General features: G+C 32.1%; 1 protein-coding gene across 1 annotated transcript; it reads right to left on the bottom strand.

The window, feature by feature from the left end:
* Positions 1-712: 712 nt before the first annotated feature.
* LOC134727214 (uncharacterized) lies at positions 713-2,380 on the bottom strand. The gene has a single exon (XM_063591595.1). The coding sequence runs from the start codon at positions 2,378-2,380 to the stop codon at positions 746-748; it is 1,635 nt and encodes a 544-aa protein (XP_063447665.1). The 3' UTR covers positions 713-745.
* Between the last annotated feature and the right edge of the window lie 14,960 nt (positions 2,381-17,340).

Genomic DNA, 17,340 nt, shown 5'->3' with positions numbered 1-17,340 from the left:
TTTGCTTATTATTATCTACATATATTCTTACGGTTTGTCTTTATTGCTTCTTTCTGTAGGGGTTAATATGTTGCGGTCATTATCCAGACAAAAAAATTATATAAATCATATAGTTGACAGAACGCATGCATTGAAAAACATATGTGAATTATCAGATATGACTGAGCACTTTGAATAATTTTGATAACGACTGCTCTCAATTTATGCTCATACATATAATTCTTACATTTAAAATCTAATATTGATTTTATTTTATACACAAGAAACATTTTTTCTAGAAATAAGAATAACTGTCTTCTACCGTTATAGAATGCACAATACCATCGCGAGTATTGAAAGCAAAAAAGGCAAAATGCCATGGGTCAACGGAAGTGTATCTTATTCCTATTGACTCAATATTGCAACAATTTATTTGATTTCTGTCTTAAAAATTATTAAAATAAGCTCATAATTAATACTAGGATTGGAATTTTGTATTTGCGCCAGACGCGCGTTTCGTGTACAAATGACTCATCAGTGCCGCTTGAGTTAAACAAAAAGTAAAAAAGACCAAATAACTTTCAGCTAAGCAGGGTCGATCCCGCTTGTCATTTTGTTTCTAGTACACATGCTTCTATGAATCTATTTTTGCTGTAAAGGAACATATAAGATTTTGTACATAAACATTCAACAAAATTTGCTAACATATATTACCATATAACATAGTGAAATGCAGACAAGTACAGTTTTAACATAATATGTGTGTTTATAATTTTAACAAATGATAGAAGCTGTAAAATACAACAAAGCATTTAAAACGATAAAATATAATAAATGGATACCAAAATCTGAACAAATGAGACCATTTTTCTTGTCCGAAGAATTTGAAAGGTACATCATGTATTAAAACAGTGTCAGAGTCAATGAAGGTATTGATTGCCCATGAACATAAATTGTCAACTGCAAGAAATAGACACAAATATTCGATAGACCTGACGGAATCAATGTTCATAGTCCTTTGGTAATGCTTCATTTGCAGAATAAATACTGTTTGAAGATATGTGGAAACCATACGACTGATATCAAGCAATATTTTCATTTTATCAGTATCTGATTCGACCTTGCTCAGACTTGATATTCTAGCATATAATACCACTGTGTAAAAGGACATAATACCAAATGAACTAAGAAGGAGAATGTACTGATTTACTCTACTTGTGTAGAGTTCTCTGCGTATTTCACGAAATCGAAGCTCGCACTGGCTTTTCATCATATAGAAACATCTTAAATTTAGATACAAGATGACGAATTGTTGGACTATATTGTAAATTGTAGAGGCAAATTCCGTAATTGATTCTTCATTTATAATGTTAAGTATATGTAAAACTACTGCTGGCATATTTATAATGACAGCCAAAGATATACTAATAAACTTCCGGGTTCGCCTGTCAATATCGTTGCTGGAAGTTGTATTCAAACTCAAAAGGATGACATCTGTTTGATTTGAATCTCGTTGTCTCTGTACTAACTGGCTCGATTCTCCGCAGTCAATACTCTCATAAACATTTTCGTAACCTCCCGAAGCTCTTTGAATGTCGTCGCTACAAGATTCCCTTGGCCAAACTTTAGAAAGAAATATCATTGTTAGTAATGAATATTCGAAGAGAGCTGGGTGCAAAAAAGGCTTCGATTTCTTAAGGATTACATATGTGCTAACTGACATGTTGTGACAGTTATCCGTTACCGTAGAATTCCAGTGTGAGTGTGACAGTGGGTCGTGATAAAGGATAGCAAATTCACGACAAAATATGGAAAGATTTGTTACAACTATTATTAATAATCCATAGTAAACACCAATACGATGCTCAAATCTATAATGAAGGTATCGAGTAAAAAATCCTGTCTGAAATAAATAAAATAGAAAGAATCCTATATCAGTGGCGATTGATATGGAAGCATTTACACGCTGGTGATTTATATGAAAGCATTCAATATGAAAACATAAGTTTATAATGGCATAAGTCAGACAAGCTAAGCTAAACAACCAGTAAAATCGGATTTCAAGAGCAATGCTAATATTCCAGTCATGTGTGTTTCTTCGCACGTCTGGTCTTGCCTGCGAATAAATTGATATTGCAATGCAGGATACTACGCTGAGGAAAACAAAAACGGTCATTAATGTCAGTACACTGTTGTGTGATGGATGTAAGCCATTGGAGCTAAGGGAAAATATTTGACAAAGAATTGCCAAAGCTGTGATACACAAAACTGGTCCAGTAACAGTACCATCAAGTCCAGCTGAAGCACCATCATCTCCGGTATTGTCATTTGTCGACTGTTTACCGGCGGTTAAAGGAAGCACACATACAGCATCCACAAGATTTTTTAATAATTCTTTCATTTCTGAAAAAAAAAAGATATGATCAGGAAATTGTGTGAATGAATTAATAGTATTAAAAACTAAATAATAAATTTAAATAACTTGTTTATTTTTTATGAGTATAATATTGCTGTCCTTTTTATTAAATGCTTACCATATTAGTAGAAGTTTGAACATCTGTATATATATATAATTGAGGTCCTGTGTAAGTCCGCGTTTTGCTTTTATATTTATTATTGAATTGCTATCTAATTTTGAATTAAAAAGTTTACTGATATTGACATATTAAACTGATTTTAGTGTGCTGAAAACGTTTGCACTTAAAACACTGACACAACTTATATTGTCAACTTTAGCTTTAAATATTGCATATCGCATCCTGATTTTTATGGTGTTTTTTCCCTGATAGAATCAGTGTGGTACTCTAAAAAATGAGATTGATTATAACCAAAAACAAGAAATTTGTATCTACGATTTCCATTTTTATAGAAAGCAAGTTCGGTTTAATGAAATGGTGAAGTCAATCTTACAATTGGGCAAATAGGAGTGTAAAGCGTAGAAAATTCAAAGACTGTATAAATCAGGCCGTTAGTTTTCTCGGTTGAATTGTCCTATATTATTTATTTGTGTGTTTTTCTGTGATGAATGATCTTGAGAGTCTTTTGTTGTATTTCTGTCACGTTGTGTTGTCATTTTAGCGATACGTTTTAACATTGTCATAAAGTTAAAGGTTTGGCTAGACATTAAACCATGTTCAACCCACTTTTTTTCTAAAACGTTTTATTCCAAGTCAGTAATATGGCAGTTGTTATCAAATAGTTCGTTTTTCTGTATATTGACATTTGTTTTGTTGCACTTCGGTGTTCCATTTGTTCCTTTGTTTTCCTTTTATTGATGATGTGTTTCCAAGGATTTAGTTTGTAACCCGGATTTGTTTCCTCTCAATCGATTTATGACTTTTGAACACTGGCACACTACTGTTGCCTTTGTTTACATTAATCTTTTTGATTCTGATTTTGTGGAATGGGTTGTCTCATGATGAAGGCCGTACGATGACTTATATTTCTTAAAATTCATAGTCATTTTGTCTCCGGTGGAAAGTTGTCTCATTGGCAATCATACCACATCTTCTAATTTTAATAAGTGTTGGTACTTACCACAGCATATCACCTGTAAACTTAAACTGCAGCATATCCTTACTGGTATTACTATTTCTTGTCTAGTATCTAACCAGTAATACTTATAGCAAAATTTAAAAGATGAAAACTTTCAAAAACAGTCTCAACTCTTATTCTTTAAATACGGAAACTTAACACACAAAAGAAAATTGTGAGGAAGAGGAAATAATTCGTTGGATACACATAAGAATTATGTTACACCTGTGTATCATATCGATTGAAAACAATGGTAAATTAGATTAAGATTTCCTTGTGTTGATGTTAAATGGGGAAGCTAAGATGTACATTGTGAGGTGTTTTATTTATTTTTTCAATCAATTGTGTTTAAATTTATTCATTGGAATTATACCATATATAGTATCAGTTTATTCTTCGTATATTAAATAAACTCATTATAGTTATACATTCCAAAGATCTTTTGATTACATATAATCTTTACCCTTCTTTTAAAACATTCGACACAAACACTGCTCATTCTAAACTGAGAAATGAGTCCAATCTTTATTTCATAAAAAAATCTTGCTAACGAAAAAAGAATTCTGAATCGAATAAAATTCACACATTTTGTGTTTAAATGGACATCAATAAGGTGGTTTATTTTGTTATTGATCACATGTTGTTTTTAGTTTGGTACACTTGTGAACCCTCTCCCCGACTTGCATTTATATCTAAGTATATGTTCTTAGTGAAAATTGTATGATAGCCTATAAATGTCTTTTAGTTTTCCTTTTGAATTGATGAAAGGTTTTTTAAAGGTCAATTTGGAAAATGGTCTAAATTTGTATTTAAAATAATTTAAAAGCTTCTTTGGAAATATTTATGCAAAAACATATCAGACAAAACTAAAAGAATTTACGTTGTACATATACAAGATATTCAGAAAAACCGATACCATGTTTCATAAATAAAAGGAATATCTTCTACTATTATTACACATAATAAAAGGAATTAACTGACATCTATAAGTCTATCAGTGTGTTTTTTTATTTTTATATCCTAAGAAGCAAAGTTTAACCTTTAGATTTAAAGAAAATGAGCAATTAGAATACCTGAAACTTGACGATATTATATTTTGTTGTAATATTGTACATAAATATCATCAAGCAAAAAATTAATAGCTATAATCGTATTTGTGCATATCCCATTAGTGTTGTTATTAAAAGTTTTATTACTGTAAAAGGAATGTTTAGCATAACAGATAAAGTGACATCAAGATTTATCGAAAAACAATTTGATCAAATTGTGACAATTTATGTTTTTACTAGATTGTGATATAATGCCGTGTTGCCTGGAGGGAACTACCACGACTGTCAACGACAACAAACTGTCTTTCAATGGAACGTATTTCATCAAAGACTTCCACAGAATATTGAAAACTTTAAAGTAGTTAATATCGTTATTTCTATATCTTTTATTACAAAGAGGTAATATATAATTAATTAACCTAAGTAATATATAGGACCATTATATGTTTACACCTTATGGTTTTATGTTGCATAAAAAGTAGCGACGTTGTGTTGACATTATCAGAAATGATACTTCCGATACGGATAAATCAGAAGAAGTTCGTCAAAATAAAACAAAAAACATTTTTTTTTTCAAGTATAAAATGCAATCAAGTTCAATGTGTGTTTATTAGCAAGACATATGACAGTTTGACGTTTGTCAAGTTTCAACTGATATATAATTCGTTTCGTGTGTATTTTTGTTTTGACGACATTGAATTAACTATCGAGATGACATCCGAAGACCTCTGATGGTTATATAAGCAATATAAACATAAATATAGATAGAAATAGAAAGCGTCCTCGTGCAATTGGATTTCATTAGGTCTGTTTAATTTATTTTATAGATTAAAAAAAATTGATAATCATCGATTTTACCTCTATAGAAATAATGTTTTTGTGGATCGAATCAGTCAATGAAATGATTTCACAAGTTTCACTTTTATTCTTTTCCTTTAAACAACCAAAAACACACAATACATGCGTTATTCATTTCTAGCTAAGGCTTGATTAAAGTTCACATGCATACGTATTCAATTAGGCCTAACTGGCTGCTAAAAGTTTTTTTAATGATTAAACAAAATAATTCTTAAGATTTTGTTATATATATCGTACCTTGTGCCCTTTAAAAAACGTTTAACCTGTATACGAACTATTTTTTGTGTGCTGGAACACTCAACAGAAAGTTCAATTCTTGGTTTCTCCCTTGTTAAACTTTGTCATACAAGTGAGAGGTTTAGCTAGTTTTAAAACAAAAAGGTGTAATCCAACATTTTCTACATAAGAAAATTATTGTACCAAGTCTGGAACATGCATTTGTATCCATTTGTTTGATGTGTTTGAGCTTTTGATTTTGCCATTCAATAAGAAACTTTCCATTTTAAATTTACTGCGGAGTATTTTTGTGATTTTTTTAGTGTTGACATTATTTTTATTTTTAAGTGAACAAACATGTATCGATGAGAGCTTATTTTAATATGAATTCAACACAAACTGTGTTGTTTTAACATTCAGACAATGGTACATTACACTAAAACAAAATTACTTGTTTATATAAAAAGGGATATAAAAACTGTTTAAAAAAAACAATTCGTACCACAAATTCAGATTTTGAAATATATTTGAATTCAAAAACAAAGATTGTAAAGCTTGGACTAATATTTGATAAATTAAATTTTATTATAAACATTGAAACTCGAAAAATTCGGACAGTCAGTTACAACATGTTTTCGTGTGTATTTGCAATTACAACGGTTACACTTACGCTGTATTTGTGGTGTTTTTTTAAGATACTATTGTGTTACAATAACACGACCAATTCGGCATCTAGCAATAACACACTGATATTTTGCTACACAATAAAATTAAACTACCTGAGGTTTATCGTTAACTAATTTTATTTCATGGAATTTATCAAATTTTACTACAGGCATTTAACCATAAATTAAAAACATGTCTTCTAATACTTGATAAAAAATCAGTTTACAAAATATCACATTTAGATATTAGTTCATTCGGGACAAGTTTAAGTTTCTTGATCTGCAACTATGTTTCAGTGAATGCCAAAATGGCTTGGCACCAACGAAAAGGTATACTTAAATATCCGATAATGTACAGATATTCAAATATTAACGGGTTTTTAGATTGGCATTTTGTATAGCTCAAAGACATGAAACTGATTCAGAACATATAATCAATATTGAATTGTCTGAAGAAGCAATTAATTGCAAGGTCATCATTATTGCATTAGCTTCTGCAGCAAAGACGGATGAAATAAAATCCCCATAGATACTAGGTTTCAAATTTTGTACACCAGAAGCGGGTTTCGTCTACAAAAGACTCATCAATGACACTCGAATCAAAAACGTAAACAGGCCAAAAGTTGAAGTGCATTAAAACCCAATATTTCGAGAGGTTTTGCCAAATACAAAAAAAAAGAACAACTTCTGGGCTGACATGAATTATCATTGATATGGTCATATTTATAAATTAACTGTTTACAAAAATTCAGAACGTTAGAAATACTTAGGCTTTTCTACCTCAGGAATAGATGATTTAAGCTGTATTTGGAAAAAAATTATGAATTCTTTAGGCATTCTGTTATTGACGAAATGTGCGTCTTGCAAAAATATCAAATTTAATCTTAGTATCTTTTATGAGTTTATTTATATCACTGTATTGGATACATAAACTGCATAAGTGGCCTTACAACACTTATGCAGTTTATGTATCCAATACAACAGAGGTATAGTTATAGGTCTTGCAAGTGCAAGAAACCTCTTTCTATAAAACATCTACTTTATCAGCAATCAAAGTTATTGTCAAACTGCCCAATTGTGAACTTCCATTTCTATGTAGCAACATTCTAGCAGCGCCTGCATACGGAGTATAAATCCCCAAATTGATACGATATTCCCGGGCTTATATTTCCTATCATGATTTTCTTGAAAGAGAGTTGTTGCTCACAAAAAATCTCTTAAGCCCAGAGTTCAAATAGGTGAAGTTGAAATCATCCCTTCGAAAACTTTACAGACACCATCACGAGTTATTGTAAAGTTTCACAGATGATATCAAATATGTCGTATCTACTTCCCTTTTTACCACGAATGTGCCCTACGAATTGAACTATTTACAGGGTTTGTAATAACATGAGCAACACGATGGGTGCCACATGTGGAGCAGGATCTGTTTTCCCTTCCGGAGCCTATGAGATCACCCCTAGTTTGTGAACGATCTGTGAAAAAAAAACCAGACACAGTGTGTAAAAATGTCACTTATTGTCACCGCATGCAAGATTATGTTAAGTACATTAAATCAAACAAATATGTACCAAAGAAGCCCTAAAAGGGCATAGAAACAAAGCACATTAGTAAAACTAAGTCCTACCCCCGGTTCATCAACTTTCTGCTCAGACACTGGAGACGTTTTATAGAGTATGAGTAGCAGCTGCAAACTCATGAATATAAAGTTGGAAAATATATATCCCATATGCAGGTGAAGTTGGTATATTGGTACCAAGGTGTGAGGAAATTGATAATTTTAAAATTTGAATCGTCTCGTTTGAGTACTGGAACTGAGATGTTAATTTCGAGGTATATAGAAGTCTAAAAATGGATGTAGGAAGCCGTGTCTGTTTGTTTTTTTCTAGTTCTGGGGAATATATTCATGAAACCATAACAGAAAAGTTTGGATTGTTTTGAATGGGAAGAACCTCATCAATATCTAATAATGAATGTGAAATTTAATGACCAGTCTTTTAGTGTTCTTGTTTTGAGTGTTAAAAGGTAAATCCGACTCATATGAAAATAAAAATAGGTCAGTAAGAAGTTGCGCACAGTTCGTTCCTATACGGATGCCGACAATTTATCAACAAAAACTACCTTAAAATCACTATATATGCTGTCAATATGATACTGCATCACACTTGTGTTCTTTGTGAAGTATGTTTTACCTTTTTGTTAAGCATTAACAATACATGCCGTATGGCAATCGAATCAGGCAAGTTTACATTAGAAGACTTTGGTTGTTCCATTCATACCTTTTTGTTTCTGATGGTTTTTTTTATTTATTCTATTCTTCTAATTTGTATTTGACCTTTCAAAATTTTGTGTAGAACAAATCAGCTGTAGATCATTTCACATGTTGTGCGCAAGCAAATGAAATCATTTACTATCTAACGTAACTGTCTGGAATATTTTTTTTTAATTCGGACCTCAATCCTTTTCCTTATAAAAATATAAAGGCATAACCGATATTTTTTTATATTTTCAGTGCGCCTTCCTAAGGTATGGAAATGGCTTGAGTGTGTAACTCAAATTCCTCTATATTAAGGATAATGATTTTAAGTATGACACACAAAATAAGATGTTTTCAATTCTCGTGAACAATCTTAAATATACATAATAGTATCAGACATGTCGGTAAAGTCAATGACTCTTTATGTTGTTATTACATTAAGGAAGTTTTTTGTTTAGTCTATAGCATATAGAAGAAAAGCATTGCATCCCATTTGTTTATGCTGAGACACTTTGCATCTTAATTCCAGTCTCTGTAGACAGGTTTAGTCACTGAAAGCAATAATTATTTTCTTATTGACGTAAATTCAATTGCACTGAACGTTTAATCATGCAACAACATATATCATGTTTAATAGCGTTTTATTACCAGGGAATTTATAACGCTGCATACCAATACTATATCTTGCAATTAGATATGCAACTCTTGCAGGAGATTGAATCATAAACGATTTATGATCTTTTAATGACAATCAGTGTCAGATCTATCTTCTGTTTCAGGTTTAAAACATCAACTTTACAAGAACAGGCATTTCTAAAATGTATAATTGCTGACCTATAAAGTGATGGATATACAAACTTTTTCTTGTAATATTCAACTAAGCAATTATTTAGAAGATCAATAGTTGATTAACTTTATCTTAAAGTATACAGTTTAAGTAGTGCATATATTTCTAATACTTTGATAGAAATAATGTTACAATTAAAGGTAACCAATAATGATTTACAAGTACATAAAATGTATGCAACGTGCACTTGTCTCGTCTGCTTTGATTCAGGATTGTGCGGTTTTGTATATACACTTTATTGAAGCAAAACTTATAATCCTAAAACGGTAAACATGTTATTAGCTAACTTGAGATCAATCGACTATAATAGGCATCAAAAGTTTACTGATGGTCAAATCTCAGGAATGAGAAATTGCATAAAGGAGTGAATCCGATGCGTCGACAGAGTATACACGAAAAACTCCCTATGTGACTCCAGACTCAAATTTTCAAATTGTCCCTATCAGGAAAAGATGGAAGGTGGAGTCCTTCGTCTTTTTATCATTTTTCTTACAGCAATTTAATAAAGAACAGAGCACCATAGTTTAATTGATAACCCTGTCTTTTATGAAATGTGTGACTGAAGCCTGATCTTGTGACATAAGACTTTTCTTTCATATTTTCACACAATTGTAGTGACATAAGATATTTACTTTTTACCTTCACTTCATAAACATCTGTTCAAAGACAGATAATAATTACGGTTGGGTATAAAGATGTTTACCACAAAATCACATCCGGTTGCATATGTAAATAGGTCGAAAAAATATTTCCTTGAATTTGACAGTTGTAGGTAATTAGTCCTACATTTCAATGCAGTAAAACATTTCTATGTCATAAACAAATAGTTATCAAATGTACAATGATTATAATTTAATACGCCAGACGCGCGCTTCGCCTACATAAGACTCATCAGTGAAGCTCAGATCAAAAGAGTTATAAAGCCAAGCAGGTAAAAAGTTGAAGACCTTGGATATTTGAAAGCACCGAAACAAAATTATTTCGGGGTTTTTGTGGAATAGTTTGGAAACTTGAGGTTACATGGTTTCTAAAGCTTGTTCACAGGTTAAAAAGGGGGAAATTTGATTCGTTAACCTGCAGTGATGGTTATATTCTTATATGTAATGAAATATTATGTGACATTTATTTTGTTTTATTATACTTCAAGTCAAAATGCCAGATTTTGATTGCCTAATACGAGGGTGTCAATTTACTCTATTACCCTTCATAGAGACGCTTGATCAAATGTGCGCTTTATTAAATACGACTCTATCCTATGACAAATACTCTATCACCCTTCACAGAGACGCTTGATCAAGTGTGCGCTTTATTCAATACGACACTATCCTATGACAAATACTCTATCACCCTTCACGGAGACGTTTGAGCAAGTGTGCGCTTTATTAAATACGGATGGTTATGTACAAGATGTCACAGTTTATTACTTTGAATTTTAAAAAATCGACAGTAATAACAGAACATTCAGTATAATAAATTAAATAACACATAGCTGAGAGGGCGATAGAGCAGATTGGAACCCCTCGAAAAGGCATTGTCAACCTTGGCTTCGCCGCGGTTGACAATGTTTTCTCGGGGTACCAATCTGCTCTATCACCCTCTCAGCTATATGTTATTTATAAAATAGTACTGAACAGGATAAAACTTCACTCATGCCAAGTATATCTTATTTGAACCATAGATAAGTTCGGCACACTTTGCTTTTGGAAAAGGGCAAATTTAACAAAGACTTATAATGGAAATCAATGATGGTATTACCCCTCAAGAGAATTTAAGGGGACAATGGGCCTGGGCCACCTTTTTGTGTGAAAATATTAGGTTGATTATATAGGGTAACAATGAAGAGTAACTAGGCAGTGAGTGTCCCTTTGTGAAAATGTCTGGATCAGCCACAGGGTATCTACTGCAAACACAACTACGACGACAGTTGTTTTAGAACCGCTAGTATTCTTCTAAACAATTTGCATATTAAAATCCTAATCAAAGTTGCATAACCATCTCTATATAGGTCAACAATTATACAATGCCAGTTCTATTAAGATTGATGTTTAAATCTGGAACAAAAAAAAAAGAGCTGACACTGATTGCCAATAATAGATCAAAAATAGATGCCCTGAATGATAAAACTATGATGTTAAACATTATATATGATTTTCTGTATTTATCTGCATCTTTGATACACCAATGTATTAACATCGTATGACATTCTCTGTTTTTTATAAAGTGTTAAAAAAGACCTATCTGAACTGAACAATGATAAAAGGCTGATAATATAGCACGCTAGGTGCCTGTTTGGCAATGGCTACAAAAGACTCAGCAATTGCGCTCTGGTCTAAAGAGACCACATCAAATACGAAGTTGATGAGAAGTAAAAATATGCGATAGTTCAGAAAAATTGTGCAAATGTGAATAAAACAACCAATGCCTGAAGGGTGGAAATGTTAGAGTTTCGATATTTTAAATTAAATTTTCAATGTTTCGTTAACGTTTATAAACTACATATTGATATGTCATATCAATACAAAAGAGCAGACATTATCTTGACACCTGTCTCTTTGTTTCTTCGCTATGGTCAATTCGATAATTTAACTAAGAACCATTACAAAACTTCCTTATTGTCAACGATTCCCAGGCGTGCTTATAATCAGATAATGGGGAAAATATGTGTGTATCCCAAACTTTATTCTTTATAAATAGTAAGATAAATGGTTTGTGGTAAAGTAGTTCAACGTTCATATAAGGAATTCTAAATGTTCTCAAATGAATTCCATTTTGTATGTTCTTTTTCGAGAAAAAAAAAGTGAACATTTTATGTCCTATACGCTTTGACGGGAACTGGTAGAAGCTTGGACAAGGCCCTGAAACTTAGTGGTTTTATGTAAAAAGGCAGGTATTTCACCAGGACCCACAGGGCGTGTAGTTTCAAATCGTACTTTGTACCACTACTTATCAAATGTTGCCATACAATATTTCCTACGATATGCTATAATTGAATTGCATTGGAAACATGAGTTATGTTGGTATCATACAGACAATTTTTCAGCAAGAGTGTGTTATAAATGGGGTTGTTTTACAAGAGAGAGGGATTTGCAAACTACCACAGTGGTATCGACCGAGATAAAGAAATATCTAAAGTAAAATATCAAACTACTGAACTCCAAGGAAAATGCAAAACAAAAAGTTCCCTAACAAAATCTCAAACAATAAAACGCTTGAAAAAAAATGTCACATTACTGACTCGATACAGGTATTTCCTAATCTAGAAAATGGTGGATTATACTTGATTTTGTACCTAGCTACACCTCTCACTTGTATGACAGTTGCATAAAATTTCATTATATTGACAACAATGTGTGAGGAAAGCTGATAAAAACACAAAGAAACATATCTGAAACAACTTAGAAAAAAGGAGCATAAAAGGGACAATCAAGTATCATATCGAAGAAAACAAATAAACAATTATAGCCAAAGATAAAAAGAGAAACAATCACTACACAAAAAACACATTAAGCAACATGATCCTAACCAAAAACATTAGGTGAACTGTGAAGCTCAGCTTTATTTTTTTCGTTTCTACAAGTGGCATCCGTCTTGTTGATAATATCACGGTTACATTCGAGTGATAGATTTCATCAATTGGTAATGTTCAGATCGAGGAAAGAAGACGTGTTATTGCTAAAGACAATTGGATTGGAAACAGATCCCGCATATAGAAATTTCACTTACAGTATTAAAAACTCTCAGTCACTGGTAAATGAGGATGTTCTTACCCATCTTGTGCACCTCTGTTCATCCGCATTTTTCTTGCTTCGGTTTTCTCATTCTTTATTTGCTGTATAATGTTTTGCAGACAACTGGTTTTCTTTTCTGTTTTTTCCTTATTTTCTATAGTGGTGTTGTCTGTTTTCTTCTACATATAGTTTTTATTTGACAATTAGTTTCTTTTCCATCTTCTTATAACCATATTATTCTATTTCTAAAGTTATCGGTAAAAATACATGTTTCATTATAAGAGATACTTAAAAGAGAACATTTAGATTTTGAAACTAGAGGCCCTAAAGAGCCTGTGTCGCTCACCTTGGTATATGTGAATTAAACAAAGAAAGCAGACAGTTCATGAGAAAGTTGTGTTTAGGTGATTGTGATGTGTTTGTACATCTTACTTTACTGGACATTCTTGCTGCTTAAAATTATCTCTATCTATAATGAACTTGTCCGTGTAGTTTCAGTGGAAAATGTAAGTAAAAATTTACAAATTTTAAGAAAATTGTTAAAAATTGTTTATATAGGACAATAACTTCTTAGGAGGTCAATTGACCATTTTGGTCATTTTGACTTATTTTTGAGTCTTAAATTACTGTACATGATTAAAAATTTAACCCCATGTCAGATTTGCTCTAAATGCTATGGTTTTTGAGTTATAAGCCAAAAACTGCATTTTACCCCTATGTTCTTTTTTTAGCCATGGCGGCCATCTTTGTTGGTTTGCCCAGTCACAAAACACAATTTTAAACTAGATAGCCTAATAATAATTCTGGCTATATTCGATAAAATTTAAGTTAACTAAGATTTACGAAAAATTGTTCAAAATTGACTATAAAGGGCAATAACTCCTAAAGGGGTCAACTGACCATTTTCGTCCTGTTGACTTATTTGTAAATCTTACTTTGCTGAACATTATTGCTGTTTACAGTTTATCTCAATCTATAATACTATTCAAGATAATAACCAAAAACAGTAAAATTTCCTTAAAATTACCAATTTAGGGGCAGCAACCCATCAATGGGTGGTCTGATTTATCTGAAAATTTCAGAGCAGATAGATCTTGACCTGATAAACAATTTAACCCCCATGTCAGATTTGCTCTAAATGCTTTGGTTTTTGAGTTATAAGCCAAAAACTGCATTTTACCCCTATGTTCTACTTTTAGCCATGGCGGCCATCTTGGTTGGTTGGCCGGGTAAAAAACACAATTTTTAAACTAGATACATCAATGATGATTTTGGCCAAGTTTGGTTTGATTTGGCCCAGTAGTTTCAGAGGAGAAGATTTTTGTAATAGTTAACGCTGGACGACGGACGACAGACGACGGACGTCAAGTGATGGGAAAAGCTCACTTGGCCCTTCGGGCCCGGTGAGCTAAAAAGGAAAATCACAAAAATACTGTACTCCGAGGTAAAGTCAAAACAAAAAGTCATCAATTCTTAACTTAATTTGACAAAATTGAACTATATTGGCTGCTAAAAGCAAATTTATGTTTCACAATTTCACATTCATAAATGATTAAACAAAAAAATCATACTTTAGATTAGATCTGTATTATCCCTTTAAAAAAGGGACGAAAGATATTAGAGGGACAGCCAAGCTCATAGATTGAAAATAAACTGACAAGGCCATGGCTTAAAATAAAAAAGCAAACAGACAAATAATAGTACAGAACACACAACATAGAAAACTAAAGACTTAGCAACACGAATACATCCAAAAACTGGGGTGATCTCAGGTGCTTCGGAAGGGTACGTAGATTCTGCTCCATATGTGTCACCCATCTTGTTGTTTATGTTATTACAAATCCGGTAAATAGTCTGATTCGGTAGGTCACATTCGTGAAAAGGGAAATGTATTGTACTTACGACATAAGGAACATATCTGATATCATCTGTGAAACGGTTAATCCATAACAGTCAACCAAAGAGATTACAATTATTCGTTATAAGAGTTTCGTTTTGTATTTTCAAAAGGAAAAAAAAACGTTTGTTTTATTATTATTTTTTTATTTGTTCATAAAAACATTGTACTAAAACGTGTATGTGTTCAAAATCAAATTGAGTTTTAAAGAAGCAGAAAATTCGTGGACTGACATTTGGAATATTATCTTCTAATATTAAGATACTATTAATGTACTTGACATGGGCAAAAAACTACTCCAGAATGTTTAAACTTGTATAAATAAAGCAACAGTAGTGTACCGCTGTTCGGAAGTAATAAATTGATTGAGAGAAAAAAACATTCGGAGTACAAACTAAAACCGTAGGAAACAAATCAACTACAAGAGGAAAACAACTATACAACAACAGACACACTAAAGTGAACAAAAACAAACGGTAATGCAACACTCACAGAAACAAACTATAAGATAACAACTGCCATTTTCCTGTCTAGGTACAGGGCATTTAAGAAAAAAATAGTAGATTGAACCTGGTTTTGTGGCTAGCCAAAACTCACACTTGTATGGCAAAGTTAAATATAACACTAAAATGACACTATTACCTAAGCCGTATTTGGCACAACTTTTTTTTTAAATTTGGATCCTCAATGCTCTTCAACTTTGTACTTGTTCGGCTTTAAACATATTTTGATGTGAGCGTCACTGATGAGTCCTATGTAGACGAAACGCGCGTCTGGCGTATTGAATTATAATCCTTGTACCTTTGATAACTATTTACATTACAGGAATACCGTACAACTAGATTCAAGCACATTTAGGACCGAGACATTTTCAATTAACAATTCCTTGCCAATATTTTCCTACCAATATTCAATTATACAGCAGTGTTATACTTTGTGTTTTATTCAGTTTTAATTATAATTAAACCACACGCGTTCCAATGTTATATATATATATATATAGGACGGCTGCAGTGCAGGCGATTTGGTGTCACGATATCACAGTAGCATGGGTTCGAATCCCGGCGAGGGAAGAACCAAAAATTTGCGAAAGCAAATTTACAGGTCTAACATTGTTGGGTTGATGTTTAGACGAGTTGTATATATATATATATATATATATGCGAAAGCAAATTTACAGATCTAACATTGTTGGTTTGATGTTTAGACGAGTTGTATATATTTATTTATATATAGTCAGTTTTGTTCTGTACACATATTTTGCAGTGAATTTTTACATGGACACAAACTAAAAAACTAATCATTCGAGTTACTTGTATTTATTGACGAATATTTCATTCATACATTCTCACAGGCAAAATAATGCCAGAATACACATTTAATGCAAACATTTTTTAAATTATTATCAGCATTATTGTTCAAACCCTTCATATCTTTCTTTAAGCACGACTTTAAGTTTGTGGATAACATATATTGTAACACATTTCGTCACCAAAATGTTATGTATAGACTGCACAGATAATAGAGACACTCCTAAAATCTTATGTAAAGAATATTTAAAAAATATACATATATTATGCTTTTTCATACTAGTATAACTTAATAAATAAGTATAGGTTAAGCAACTGTTAAGTTTTAAAAGATAGATAGTGTTCATCTTGAATCAGGTGAAGGCTAAGATTAAACAAATAATATTTCAATTCGGAATATGCAAGTTGGGTTTTAAATTGTTCCTTACAGGCTTTTATCCAGAGTTTGCTTTATATGTATATTGCCTTGTAATTGGTTCTGGTATTGTCTGCCATTGTTACCTTGAAAGTGTATTTGACACTTGTGGGTTTCTTCTTGCATATTACGACGTAGCTGAACACTTCTATCCATATATTGTTATCACATAAACCAATTATATCTATTTGCGTTCGCTCATCCTTCTCAGTTAAAATAACGAACACTTACAACTGTCATGAAGTGTGAGGTTAAGCTAGCTATAAAACCTTGTTTAACCTCTAATTTCTGCGGTAAATGCCAGAACCATAACGGAACATATTAGTTGATATTCATTTATTACGTAAAATTGAGAATGGAAATGGGGAATGTGTCAAAGAGACAACAACCCAACCAAAATTAAAAAAACACAACAGCAGAAGGTCACCAACAGGTCTTCAATGTAGCGAGAAATTCCAGCACCCGGAGGGTCCTTCAGCTGGCCCCTAAACAAATATATACTTGTTCAGTGATAATGAACGCCATACTAATTTCCAAATTGTACACAAGAAACTAAAATTTAAAAAATACAAGACTAACAAAGGT

This window comes from Mytilus trossulus, chromosome 7, assembly GCF_036588685.1.
Source record: "Mytilus trossulus isolate FHL-02 chromosome 7, PNRI_Mtr1.1.1.hap1, whole genome shotgun sequence".
NCBI classification, from domain to species: domain Eukaryota; kingdom Metazoa; phylum Mollusca; class Bivalvia; order Mytilida; family Mytilidae; genus Mytilus; species Mytilus trossulus.
Note: the sequence above shows the minus strand (reverse complement) of the source record. Positions and strands in the feature narration are given on the sequence as shown.